This window comes from Aristolochia californica, unplaced genomic scaffold (assembly GCF_029961685.1).
Source record: "Aristolochia californica isolate CCGP_79_NKW_82.1479 unplaced genomic scaffold, dmAriCali1.0.hap1 SCAF_15, whole genome shotgun sequence".
In the NCBI taxonomy this organism is placed as follows: Eukaryota; Viridiplantae; Streptophyta; class Magnoliopsida; order Piperales; family Aristolochiaceae; genus Aristolochia; species Aristolochia californica.
Genome location: NW_027181826.1, coordinates 22,960,827 through 22,974,008, shown reverse-complemented (window position 1 = coordinate 22,974,008; position 13,182 = coordinate 22,960,827). Strand labels below are relative to the sequence as shown.

The window sequence follows — 13,182 nt, the reverse complement described above, 5'->3', positions numbered from 1 at the left end:
AAGAGAAATCAGTCTAATGGTAGTGAATTCACTTTAACTCACGCACACAGTCATTCTCACGCTTTTGCCCTACTTACTTTGCCCTTTATCGGTTGCATTTGGATATTATAAAATTAAGCATTTGTTTAAGTATTTGATTGTATATATTTAATTAAAATTATAGTTTTAAATTATTTATTTATTTATTATTTAGAAAAAAATTAAAATTTATTTTAGTTTATTGACATAATAGTTAAATAAGCTTATCTTATAAAAATTATATCTATCAAAGTAATTTTATACAATAAATTATTTATTATTTTTAAATAAATTTATTTTTTTAATATTATATTTGATTTCAAATTTAAGAGCAAGAATTTAGATATTACAAAAGTAACAATTTGATGAAGTATTTGAATATTATTAAAGTAAGTATTTGTTTAATATTTTATTAATTCAGAACAAGTTAAAACTATTTTAGTTTAGTTAAATAAAAATATATTATAAAATTAATTTAGTATAACAAAAATGCCCTTTTTATTATCAAATTTAATGAAATTTAATATTATAGTTAATTATTATTTTAAGAGTGAGAATTTAGATATTAAAAGTAACAATTTGATTAAGTAATTAGATGTTATAAAAATTGTTAAAGTATTTTACTTGAATATATTTAATTAAATAAGTAAAGTTAATTGAATATGTAAATTATTTTAAATTTAGATAGGTTAAATCTGCCTTAACTTATTAATATAAAAGTTTAAAATTTTATTATAAAAGTTAAATCTATTATTTTATTTTATTAATAATTTTATTTTGTATTTTCCACTATACTTTCCATTTTGCCTACTAATACAAAAAATTACTTTACATTATATTTTCCATTAGGGACACTAACAAGAAATAAAAATAATTCACTTTCACTAGGTAATTTCACTTCCCAAGTACACTAACCACTCCTCACTTACACATAGCACTAACAAAGCCTTAATTCAGAGAAAAAAAAAAGGTCTTAATCCACATCCGAAAATCATTACCCATGTTAGTCCAAAAGTCATGTATGGCAACATTGTTTTTTTCAATAAGAAACTTCATATTTAAGTTATTTTTCATAAAAGCCACCTTTTGTAGAAGTGTTTTCATGGTCTATTGGAGAGTCAATCACTTGTTTTCTTATAAAGCTCTAAACATCAAAGTTTGTCTTCAATTTGAAGAGAAAAGAATTGTAATTTAAAATTTACACTAACAGTTATAAGAAAAAATTTATATAATTTTTAATAAAACACTAATAGAAATTTATATTAAAGGTTTCTTGGATCCTAAAAAACGCATTTTTTAGTTTTTCCAAGGATATAAATTTTCAACCAGGGACACTAACGCTCAGTCATAAAAAACATAAGAGTCATTGTAATAGAATAATAAACACACATCAATTTAGACTTGGAGAAGAAGCCTCCTAAACTTTACAAATGATATTTTTCATTGAATTTCCTAAGACAAAAGAGAACATTTGCTTTGCCATTTTGTTGAGGTGCTTGCAACTAATTCAAATCACAAAAAGAAAGGATGCCCACAAATGAAAGCAGAACATTTTAATGAAAAGGAAACAACACAAAGAGGCCAAGCGATAGACGCATGCTCCTGAGGACAATCTCTTCCTTCTTCTTCTTTTTCAAATTTACTGGCTTGACTTCAAGTTACAATTATACCTTAACATAAAGTAATTTTTTTGTAGACATAGCACATACTTCATCAATTTAACAAAAGCAAACATGGTGAATGATCAAGATGAGTAATTTTGTCATAGCATTAACTTTAAAGTGCTGAAAAGGTTTAAAAGTAGGATTGCCAAAGTAATTCCTGTGCTTACTATGATGCTTCAAAAGAACTAGGTGAATCTATCAAAGATATAAGATGCAAATAACAAAAAAACAGCAACATAATAAGCCCACCAATAACTATATCCATAATTTATCTGCACAAGCCAATAAAGAGAATATACTTAACTTAAATCTTGCATTTCAATTCTATTTATTGGCGCAAATATCTGAGAGTTACTAACAATGTTAACGATCGTTGAACAATAAGAATTGAATTATGCACCCTCTACTTTCTGAAAGCTAAAATCATAATAATATCGAATCGGTCTGCCTATATTATGAAGGCATGTTGCTGCAAGTAAGTCAAAAGAACTGTTAATCCTAAAAACTTAGAGAAACTCATGGAAACCTTTTAAAACTGAGCCTATTGATGTGTAGATATCACCAGAATGCATGATTTCTTGGGTTACAAAAATGAAAAAAAAAAAACACATATGGTAGATATATAAGCAAATTGAAACTAAGTGTAACAATTGAGGGAAAAGAGTGTTTGGTCAAATCTGCTCCTGTCAAGCCAGTTTGCTTGGGACTTTTGGTAACCCATACCATACCAGTACAGCAAACCTAAGGCGGCAACATCCACAAGAGCACATATTTTACAATAAGATATAGGAGACTCCTAAACACCAAGGTCCTACTAGATGAACCCTAGCTCATACAGACAAAAGATAAAAATGAATCTAAATAAGCTTACAGTTAGGTTTATTTTCATTGCTAGTAAAGTTGGGTGTGAGTCCATTGAAATCAATTTCATTAGCACAGACATTAGGACTGTTAGTAATACATAAAAGTGAAATTGGTGGACCCGGAACGTTTTTCCTATGGCATGATTTTTTATGAAAATTGCTACCTCCAATCGAAAATTAAAGGCTAATTTCTAAACATACAGCCACAACTTTATCATGCTTCTCTTATAGTCTTCTAATTAAGATTTAGTGGACAAATATAACACACCCATTAGTGTGTTCTAAATTTCTAAGAGTAAGTTTAGAACTTTGATACAACCAAAATTAGTGTTGGTTTAGAACTTTGATGCAACCAAAATTAGTGTTGTCCCACTAATTTAAATTTTACAAAGAAGTGAAATAAAACAATTTATTTACAAAATTGTTGAATCTACTCCTTTCGTCTCTTTTTACGAGAGGGTTGGGCACCTCTTCCAGAAAGGGAGCAGGAGCCGTCCCTATCCTCTCTGTCTCTCTTGAGAGAGGAGCAGCATCTCCACAATCACCCTGACAAACAGTCATGAGAAGGGTTCTCTCTCACCTTTCTTTGTGCACATATTGAGGGAAGGGGATCCTCCCTCTCTCTCCAAGCATATACAAAGAGGGGTGAGCCTCCTCTTGATCTCCAAAAAAGAAGCTAATGAAAACTGATAAACTTTACCTTGTTCCAGAGTGAAACTAGCTACTTACAGATACAAGCACCAAACATCTTTAGATTTGAGATACCACCTGATTTGACATCTCCAATTGCTCAAAACAGAGTAAACAGGCAAGTCATAGCCAAACAGACTAGATCAGAGTTTTCTTTCTTGAAAATTAAAAAAAAGGCTTTTCGGAATAGATAAATATAAAATATGAAGAAATAGAATCAAGAATAACAACAAATTTTTATGCAATAAAAAATAACACAATGAAGTAGTGCAAGGATAACAGCCTGTCAACAGAAATTAATGATGGATACACAACAAAGTAATTCAATTTCTGTTAAATATGCAAATTTACAGAAGAACATTTCCAAAAAGGAAAAATGAAGAAACTCTGCGAAACTTTTCAGAAAAATGAGAAAACAGATACAAATGACAGAAAGGTGAAGTTGTACAAGAGCCTCTCATGTTAAATAGCAAAGAAAAATTTGTAACGTCAAGTGGTAACAATACCACTCTGCAAGAATAGCAAGACACAATCAGCCACCTAGAAGAAGCTGTCATACTGGGCAGTGAGTGAGTCCTTGAGATTTGAATAGAGGCCATAGAGAGAGTACTGCCTCAGGTTGGACACCTCATACCATGAGTTAAGGACTGATAGATGCTTATCTGTACCCGAGAAAGCCAACTGAATGCCAAGGCTGCAGTCAACTGACCCACCCTTGTGTTTACAGTCGGAGGTCTTGATAGCACAGTCTACCTTGTTAAGGCAAACAAAATTCGACTTCCCAGAGCAGGAAGCACATCCATCTCTCTTCCAATACAAGTTCTGCAATGTACCTTTCTGAAACTCAATAACCTAGAAAGAAAAGGGTGAAAAGGATGAAAATATAGCATAAAAGACACATTAAAAAACCTACAGAAAAAAACACAATGTTATTTCTTCTGAATAGTGCAAATATCAGATTACAACTATTCATTACCAGAGTGAAGCTTGTGATGGTGTAAGTGTCATTCGCAACAAAGTTTGGAACGGATCTTGCAGCATATTTCCGACCAGCAAATGCTACCATGTAACCTCCAAATCTTTCCTGAATTTTATTTTACCAAAAAATGAGGAATGACAAAATAGCTCTAGACACACGACAACACACAAAGACATTTAAAAAAACGTTCGAAGTCAACATTTACACCAGTTGGCCTGTCCAACCCCATCCAAACACCATTTTCATGTAGTTTTTTCATTTTCATTTGACGGCTACAATAGGACTAACCAAAAACAATATTTTTAATTTTTTCTAACCACATATTAGCCAAACTAGTTTATTTAACTCATAAAACACTGTTCTTTGGATTCAAGGGGATTAAATGTCCAAGAAAAAGGTCCACATGCCATTAATAGGGTTTAAATTTGGAACAAGGGATTCATTCTAGGTCTTTCAGTCAGCTTTATTTTAAGCCGGTAATTAAAAACGAAATAGAAAAACCCAACCAATTGAGAAAATCAGAACTAACTACTCAGACATGCAAGCATGCTCTCTGAGATAAGATATACACATGACACTTGCATTCAAGACATATAATTTTATAACACTTCAGATGTGATCACTGATACAAGATTCCCATCTACAGATTATCTAAATATTTCAACCTTGGAAATGACAGACATACCAAGCTTTCAAGCTGCTGAAGTAAAAACGCATAAATAGACAGAAAGCCAATAATGCAGATAAAAATGGCATAGGCTTCTTAACCACAAAACATGGTCAAAGTTCTAGACAACATAGACCTCCCAGTTAAGATAACAAATTTGTCACTTTGAAGTTGCACATTAACAGATCCAAATTAGGGCCCTCCACAGACTACCCAACCTTGATGCATCTTTTTACCACATCATAGTAATGGAGCCCGAGAATCGAACAAACCATCTCTCTTTACTAGTACTGATAATAGTTTCAAGCAGTATCAGTTAACTGACGTGCAATTCTTCAAGGTTCTCCAAATCATGCACAACCTTATAATGGAGCACAAGATCCTAATATCATATAATAAGCCAGACATAAAACATAACAAAGGCCCAAAGGCAAACTCCTTCCAAGTTTTTTGCTTCAAAAAATTTACAGGTAGTTTCATCTCTAGAAACTTTTCAATGCAGTCAGTTCATATTTAGCTTAAAGAGAAAAAAGTTCCGTATCTCCCTGTACAAATGGAAAGCAAATGCAGCGTTGGACAAGCTTGTTGAACGCTTGACAATGTCCTGAAGCCAGGACAAAGTCTTCCTAAACGTTGGAAAAGTGTAACCCTTGTGCCCATGTTGTCTCTATGAGCCCATTTTTAAAAGGTTTCTCTGCTAGCTAATTCCGATTGTTTACTTATTTTATTTCAATAAGTTTGATTTTGATAAGAAAACACAGAGAGACACTTAACAATCAGAGCAGATAAACAAACTCCTATTCCATTTTTAACTTCAGCAATTCGATCTCTAGATTAAGAAATGAAATAAGAGAAGGGGAAAATCACTCTACCACTCGGAAAACGAAACCCTAAGTCTATGAATGTATTAACCCCGAAATTGTTCCAGGATGAAAAAAAGAAAAAAAATCATTCACAAACTGAAATGAACTGAAAATAAAAATTGGAGAGGAAAGGGAAAATACGGGAAGAGGGGAACACATACGGGAGCGAATTGGGATGTTGTATTAATTGTAAGCAGAGAGATCTCATCAACTTTGGGCCGAAAAATAGCAAGTTGCGCACTGCCGGCTAGACTGAGCTGCCGATCGCAGGGAGAGAGCTGCACCTGACCCTTGAAGGAGGAAGTTCGCGGCGCAAACACGATGCCAAAAGTAAACCCATCAGATCGCTGAATCTTCGCGTCCGCACACGGACTGTAAACGAGGTTAGAATTCGACGCCCCCATTACCACCGCCACCACTGTCGCCATGACCAGCGCAGTCACCATCGCTCTTGCCCCCATGGCCGGTTCTCCGATGTCTCTCTCTCCGTTTCTTTGCTCTGTTTTTGCACTTGATGAGCAACCTTGGTTTTGGAAAGGCAGACCGGAGAGGGCAGAGGGAAGAAGATACCTCTCGCAGTGGCTTAGACAGGGTCGGGTCGTTACAAGAGCAATCGAGTGAATCGGACCGGTTCCCGTCTCTTGGTTCGGTTCTCTTAGAAATCTCGTTTTCTCTTTGCCTATTTTTTTTAGAGAAAAAGTAAAAAATAAATTTAACTATTATTATTTCTAAAAATAATCAGTAAAATTAGATAATCATCAATTTTTTATTTTTTTATTATTTTTTAAAATAATAATGATCAAATTCTTATTTTTTTTCTTTTTATTTCTGTATCAAAACTCAAATGAAATTTGGACCCAACTCTGAACCGATTTAAATCTAACCCAACTTTGACTAACCCCACCCATGTCCACCCCTAATTAGGAGCATGATATCCATCCAACACACAAACACATACCAATTCCCAAATAAACCCAATTTTTAATTTAAACCACAAATAAATGGATTAAAAATAAATAATAATAATAATAATATAAATTAAATACTTTTTTACTCAAAGGGGTAAGATAATATGAATTACAAAATTTGTAGATAAAATTAAAATATGAATAACATATTTATTTAGTGGGCTCTATAATTTTTTAATTTTATAAAAATAAATTAATTATTTACATTGAACTGGAGTTTTTAAGAATAATAAAATAAAAATAAACTAATTATAGAATATTTAAATAATTATCAATTCAAGAAGAAATTTAAGAATTGTATTAAAATGGACTCTTTGAGAATTTGAAAAAAAAAAAAAAAATTCTAGGTAGAGGCGAACAAGGGGAAAAGCACTGAGTTGAACAAAATCTCAACCAAGTTGACTCAAATAGATAAAAACACTAATTGTTTTTTTGTGACAACGATCATATAGTGATCAAATTTCATTTTCAAGCTTTCGAAGTAACCAAGGATTCATGAAGAACGCAGGGCTTGTCCGCTCAAGAACATGAAAACTCAGGCTGGGGCCTTCAGTCGTTCCCTGTCATAAATCCCAATGGAGAGGCTTTTTTTTTTTACACCAGGGACAAACCAGTTCCCTAGTCGCTCAAGCTGTATAATCCTTCTAAATCTTTATTAAGGAAAAGATAAAATATGTACAAACAGGAAAAATGAAAATGGACTAGGAAGATAAAAGTTATCTCACAGAGACGAGGCTCTCACCGATGCTCTTGCCACTGCAATGCCCTTCACAGACTCGGAAGCAAATGAAATATACACAAAATCTGCACTTATCTCCATTTCATGACTGTAAAACATCTCACTTCCAATCAAGCATGTCTAGCAGCCACAGCACCTCTTCTTTTGAAGTTGCAGCATCACAGAAATCCATCTCAAGCCCAAACACATCCATAACTTGATCATTGTCATCCTTGATGAAAAGTAAGGAAACCCAAGCCCTAATCCCAGATACAAAAGGGTAGACAGGAGCAAAGTTGAGGTAGTCAAATGCATGAGCACGGAAAGCAGATGCATCAATGTAATCAAACAGAGACCTGTTCACAATGCAAGCAATCTTATTTGTGTCCTTCCGGCACACAAACAAAGACACATTAACTGCCTGGCTTAAGGGAATGGCAAACTGAGGATTAATGGGCATGGTCATCTTGTAATCTGGACCCTCTAAATGGTATCGCAACACATCACAGACACCAGGTGGCAAGTGCTTGATACCTGCTTCAAGTGTGGTGCCCAGGACAACTTCAGAGAAGAGAAGAGTTTCTTCAGACCAGAGGTCGATATAAAATTCCAAGTCATGAAAAGAGAGACGAGGTGGTAGTAGCATTCGATGTGGGTGGCGCTTGGAGAAAGTCTGATACAGTTTGTAGTATGACACCATGGGAGGGGAGGGTCTCTTGCACATGGATGGCCACCTCTTGGCACAAATACATTTCCATAGGTAATCATCCCTAGCAATGTCCCTCCACTGGCGAGAAACACTCATACAAGAAGCTAGATCTTTGCCATCGAGTAGGGGAAAAACGACCTTCAGAACTTCACTGGATGGGCGGTCTTTTGTCATCTGTAGTTGAGCATGAGTGAAAGCAGAATATTAAAAAAATGAGTTCAGAAGTTCAGCTCATCCAAAATAACAAATTACAATCTACACGTACAGATATTTTTACTAGAAAGCACCACATAAATGTAAACAAAAAGAAAGAAGTGTATCAATGCACAAGCACACATCTTCACAACCCCCAAAATAAAATGAAAGAAGAAAAAAGAAACGCCAGCACATTGCCTGGGATAAAATAAAAAAAAATCAAATCTCTTACATTTGCATGTTTTAAATTTGAATTTAAGTCCCTGATTTTGACATGATATCAAAACCAAAATTCTGTTTATCCCTTCCTTATTTAAGCTTCAAGTCGTCCAAGATTCTTGTTGTTTCCTCTTCCATTTGTTGCAGAGCAATGTCAGTGCTCAATAATTTGGAAATAACTAGATTTTACTTGAAATACTGATCAGACTGTTTGGGGTATAGACACTGTTGATAATAACAGTCCAACTTTAAAAAGGACTCCACAATTAAATCTTGGTTATTGAATATTAACCGAGTAATTACTGATTCAACTGAATTTAATTTCAAAAGAAGTGTTTTTACTCCATTCTGCAACCTTGCTTTTTTAAAAAAAAATTCATTTCAAACATACATTACTCGAAAATTTTCAAATCCAACTCGACCGTCTTCAAAAACATTTGTAAGATAGGTCATACTTGAGTTTGTTTGTGTTTTTTTCAAATGAAAACTTATACAAATCACAGATACTTGAACCTAATGGAGTGCATACTGGACTGTCTTTGCTGAGGATGTCACTGCCTCTAATGTATAAATAAGAGTATCCACTATAGAGCAACATGTTGCAACAACCTACTCTCCATATAAACATAGAATGACAAACATTGAAAGGCCTCCTCAATGCACAATAATGAAGACTAAATACCTGAAAGGCAAAGAGGTGCAGCATAATCCTATAATCAGAAAAGAGAGTTGTTCCCTAACAAATATGATTTTCTGTGTTTCAAGGAGGAAATCAATCAAGTGGATTTATAAAGTTAGATTAGAGTTTTCTTCCAAATGCAATAACCAACAGCCAACTCATTGAGTACTTTGTTTCAACAATAAGATTGCCAGGTTTCATACTATCAACACAAACTAGAATGCCATGTTTATAATGCTCCCAAAAGACTCAACACTGCACTGGTCATTGCATTCTCAGTGAGAGGCTCTTTTAAGGTAACAATATCAATGTTAACTAAACAAATGAGGCCAGATCACAAGAGAAACATTTAAAATACAGAAAAAAAAAAGCCAGCAGTGTCCAGAAGTTCAAGCATCAACGACAAACATCAACAACCACACAGACAAACCTATAGCGCAATGGCACATCAGTAGTTTTGAAATGTAGGGTAACAAATGAAGTACCATCTTATACCAAACTAACAAGCAAGATTTAATAAGTCACCCGGATTTCAAACACTAGAAGAGTGGTTGATAACTAATTAAAAAAGAGGATAATGAGACTGCAAAACAGGTTCAGAACATTTTCAACAGGCATTTCTCCCCCTAGGAAAGATTAAGTTCAAGAATAACATAAGATGAGTGCTTGTAGCCCATGAAACAACTTTCAAGCCAGAGAGGTTTCCATAGAGAAAGGTGAAAACTGATGAAGTAGTTTGGCAAAAGAATCCTGATAAGAATTCTGCAGTTGGTGAAGGATATTGAGAAGTCTCGGCTTCAGGTTTCACCAAGGATTGAAGTATAAGTGTGGTATAATCACCAACATTACGAAAAAAGAAAAAAAATGGAAATTGGTGACAAAATCACATGGGAAACCCCATAAAGCAACATTAGCAGGAGGTTTGGTGATTTATCAATTATATTGGCCCAATTTCACTTTGAAGCCATAACAAGTACACATGTAGGAGAAGAACTACTCAGATATCGAGAGGCATAATCTACTTACTTGTATAAATGACCTAGGAACCGTCTATTAAAAAATCTGAAAGGTCAACGTAACCTCCAAAAGGAAGATTGTCGCTACAGTTCCGTTTAACGGTAAAACTTGAAGCACCACTTAGAGATCACATAATTCACGCAAGAAAACAGTGACCAAATTCTGGACGGAACCAAATCATAACCGCTTCAATATTTACTCTCTATTTAAGTAAAAATCATGTCTGCAATGGCAGCTTATAATTCATCCTGAGGGATTCAAGTCCAAACCCGAACGGCAATAGAAAGGCCTAGTTAATAGACTCAACGAACATTAAATTTGAAAAAAACACAGAAAGAAAACATAGAAGAAAAAGAAAGAAACAAGAAAGAACTTCCGTGGATTACCACGTTCAGGACAAATAACTATGTACGATCTCAAACCAAGATAACGGAAACAGAAAGCCACCTAAAAGCAAACAAAGCTAGAAAGCTCATAAAATGAACACATGTCTCCAAAGAAATTCACTTGGAAAGGAGATGAATAGCAAAAAGGATCTCTCATTCAAGCCCCAAACCTCAAAATTTCACATTTTCAAAAAAATAAAAATAAAAGGATTCAGAGAAAAACCTGCTCCTGCAGCCAAAATGGAAGAGGCAAAACCGAAAGAAACCTCAGAGAGTCAAAGAGTTATTGGTCAGAAAAAGGAAATCAAAACCCACTGATGCTCTTCCCCTTCCAAGAAAATTTCTATATAATTGGGCTTTGATCGCTGTACATAAACTGTACAGTGAGAAGCTTATAAGACTCCAAAAAATGGCCGTTCACCTACGCGTCAGGAGCTCTATAAGTCTTCGAGCCCAGCACGTGCTTCTCACTTTATAGAATACTCATACAGCAGGCTGCGTCACCCTCTGGTGGCCAATGGCAATTGTGTTATTTTTCGTAGAAACCTGTAAAACGAGTATTATTTAAAAGGATTAGGGTGTGTGGAGGGAGGGTGAGGAGATGCATCGTGATACAGCAGCCAGAACGGGCGTCAAAGACAAAACCCCCTATCACACCTCATGAATTTTGTCGACTTCTTCAATTGTCGAAACATGCAGTAATCCGACGAGATTCTTCGACAAAGGTGAGAGACCCTACTTCTACACTTCCTTTGATGACTGCTAGGGTGATTGAAAGCAGTGTTTCACATTTGTCAAATCCAACTTTGAGTTGATATCGAAGGAGTGAACCAAGGAGGGAAAGCTAGCAATAGGAAGTATACAAAAATGTTGGAGTGAATAAGATAGATCCTTTGAATGAGATAAAGAGAACTCAAAAAGAAGCATTCGACATCAACAAATGAGAGAGAGGGCTCTAACAAGAGTTAAAGGGCAAGGGATTGGTGGAGAAAGAACGATTTTGGAGAAAGAAACATCTAGTAGCAGAGAGTAGGGGAGGCTTCGAACCGAGCCAGCTTGCGAGCGGCTCGGTTCAATTTGGTATCCCTGTACGAGCCAAGTTCAACCGAATCTAGGTTTAGCTCGACGGCTTGCGAGCCGGATTGTTAACGAACTAAGTCGGGACCGGGAGGGAACGAGGGGGAGGGGGAATTTTTTCCTCCCCTCGTCACCGTCGAGCCCGTCCTATCAATTATTGTCACTGATGACAGCTGCTCGTCGACCGCCTCTGTGGTCGTCCATTCGATTTCTTCCTCCCCTAGCCTTTGCCTATGTTTCCGTCGTCGTCGCTGCCTTCGTCCCAGTCGTCATCCCCGACGACAAGGCCTCGTTGGCGCCGTAACCCCCTTCCTCCGCGCCGTCTCGGCGGATACCTAAGTTCAGCGGATAAATAATTTCCACACCCCCCCCCCCCCCCCCCTCCCCCCCGCGCCGCAGCGTGCACGATTTCACACGTGCAAGATCATAAAAGTGAAAAAAAATAAAAATTCCTTAAACTCTCTTCCTCATGGTTATTGAAGAAATTAAAAATATATTTTAGTAGAAATAAGTTTCTAGGGACTATTAGTGTCTCATGTACTTTTGTAAACATTTTTCTAATTGAAATTTTTTATTAAAAAAATCATATAATTTTCTAAGTAAGATTTTCCTGCCAAAATAGGCTAGAAAACCGTATAGAAATTTTTTAAATAAGTATATGACAGTTGATGTTGTAATACTTTTAGTATAAGACAATTTTCATTGCAATTTTGTGTTTGACATTTTATTTGATTAAAAATTTATTGATAAGTATAGTAATATATTAGATTGATTATGAATTTTTATTTATTTCCGTAGAAGAGACAATAAGAGGTCCATTTAACTTTCCTAAGAAAAATTTAAAATATTTCTTGTAATTTTCTAATAAGTCACTAATAGTAATAGGATTTTATTTAAAGGTTTTTTTAGAAATATGTATCATAGGAAAAATATTTCTAGTTTTTCTTAGAAAAAAAATTTTCAACCAGGGGCACTAAGGAGGTCATACTAAATTTATGGCCAGATTCAAAAATTACAAAACAAGCTAGACAACATTTGGAGTAAAAAAGACTAATATTGGTGCATTTTAATCCATTATTGAAATTCAATCCTGAACCTCCCCTATCATTCCTTTTTCAAAATGTATGCATAATTTTATATATAATTTATTTGACATATATTTTATATCGAGTATTAAATGTAGGTTAAACTCGAACTCAGTTAAAATTATTAGGCTCGAGTTCAATTACAATTTTAGGTTCGAGGCTAGGGTCGGCTCGAGCTCGGATTCGAAATATTTAAATCAAGTTCGGCTTGAACAAGTTCGGACTCAGTTGGATTCGATGCCTACCCTTATGCCCAATTTTAAGTAGAAGTCATTCCTAATTTTATGTAAAATATATGTATAATTTTATATACAATTTATTTGACATGTATTTTTTGAAAAGTTTTAAATGTATGTTGGAGCACGAACTCGAGACATGTATTTTT

At 34.8% G+C, this 13,182-nt stretch overlaps 2 protein-coding genes across 5 annotated transcripts; both read right to left on the bottom strand.

Moving 5' to 3' along the window:
- Positions 1-3,542: 3,542 nt before the first annotated feature.
- Positions 3,543-6,287, bottom strand: LOC137952245 (uncharacterized). Its single transcript, XM_068799347.1, has 3 exons — positions 5,906-6,287; positions 4,212-4,319; positions 3,543-4,087 (listed from the first exon to the last, which is right to left on the bottom strand). Exons 1-3 carry the CDS (start codon positions 6,203-6,205, stop codon positions 3,776-3,778), a joined length of 720 nt encoding a protein of 239 aa, XP_068655448.1. The 5' UTR covers positions 6,206-6,287; the 3' UTR covers positions 3,543-3,775.
- Positions 6,288-7,166: 879 nt separating this feature from the next.
- On the bottom strand, positions 7,167-10,945 carry LOC137951730 (F-box protein At5g39250). Of its 4 annotated transcripts, none has more exons than XM_068798603.1 (2): positions 10,859-10,945; positions 7,167-8,313 (listed from the first exon to the last, which is right to left on the bottom strand). In XM_068798603.1, the coding sequence occupies exon 2, from the start codon at positions 8,311-8,313 to the stop codon at positions 7,552-7,554; it is 762 nt and encodes a 253-aa protein (XP_068654704.1). In that variant the 5' UTR covers positions 10,859-10,945; the 3' UTR covers positions 7,167-7,551. The 4 variants fall into 4 exon arrangements, with proteins under 4 accessions (XP_068654704.1, XP_068654705.1, XP_068654706.1 ...); XM_068798604.1 differs by lacking the exon at positions 10,859-10,945 and adding an exon at positions 10,636-10,850; XM_068798605.1 differs by lacking the exon at positions 10,859-10,945 and adding an exon at positions 10,697-10,850.
- Between the last annotated feature and the right edge of the window lie 2,237 nt (positions 10,946-13,182).

Coding starts and splice junctions, on each gene's coding strand:
- LOC137951730 (XM_068798603.1), bottom strand. CDS start 8,313: ATGACAAAAGACCGCCCATCCAGTGAAGTTCTGAAGGTCGTTTTTCCC.
- LOC137952245 (XM_068799347.1), bottom strand. CDS start 6,205: ATGGGGGCAAGAGCGATGGTGACTGCGCTGGTCATGGCGACAGTGGTG. Junction 4,320..5,905: donor CAACATCCCAATTCGCTCCC/GTATGTGTTCCC, acceptor AATAAAATTCAG/GAAAGATTTGGAGGTTACAT. Junction 4,088..4,211: donor CCATCACAAGCTTCACTCTG/GTAATGAATAGT, acceptor TTTTCTTTCTAG/GTTATTGAGTTTCAGAAAGG.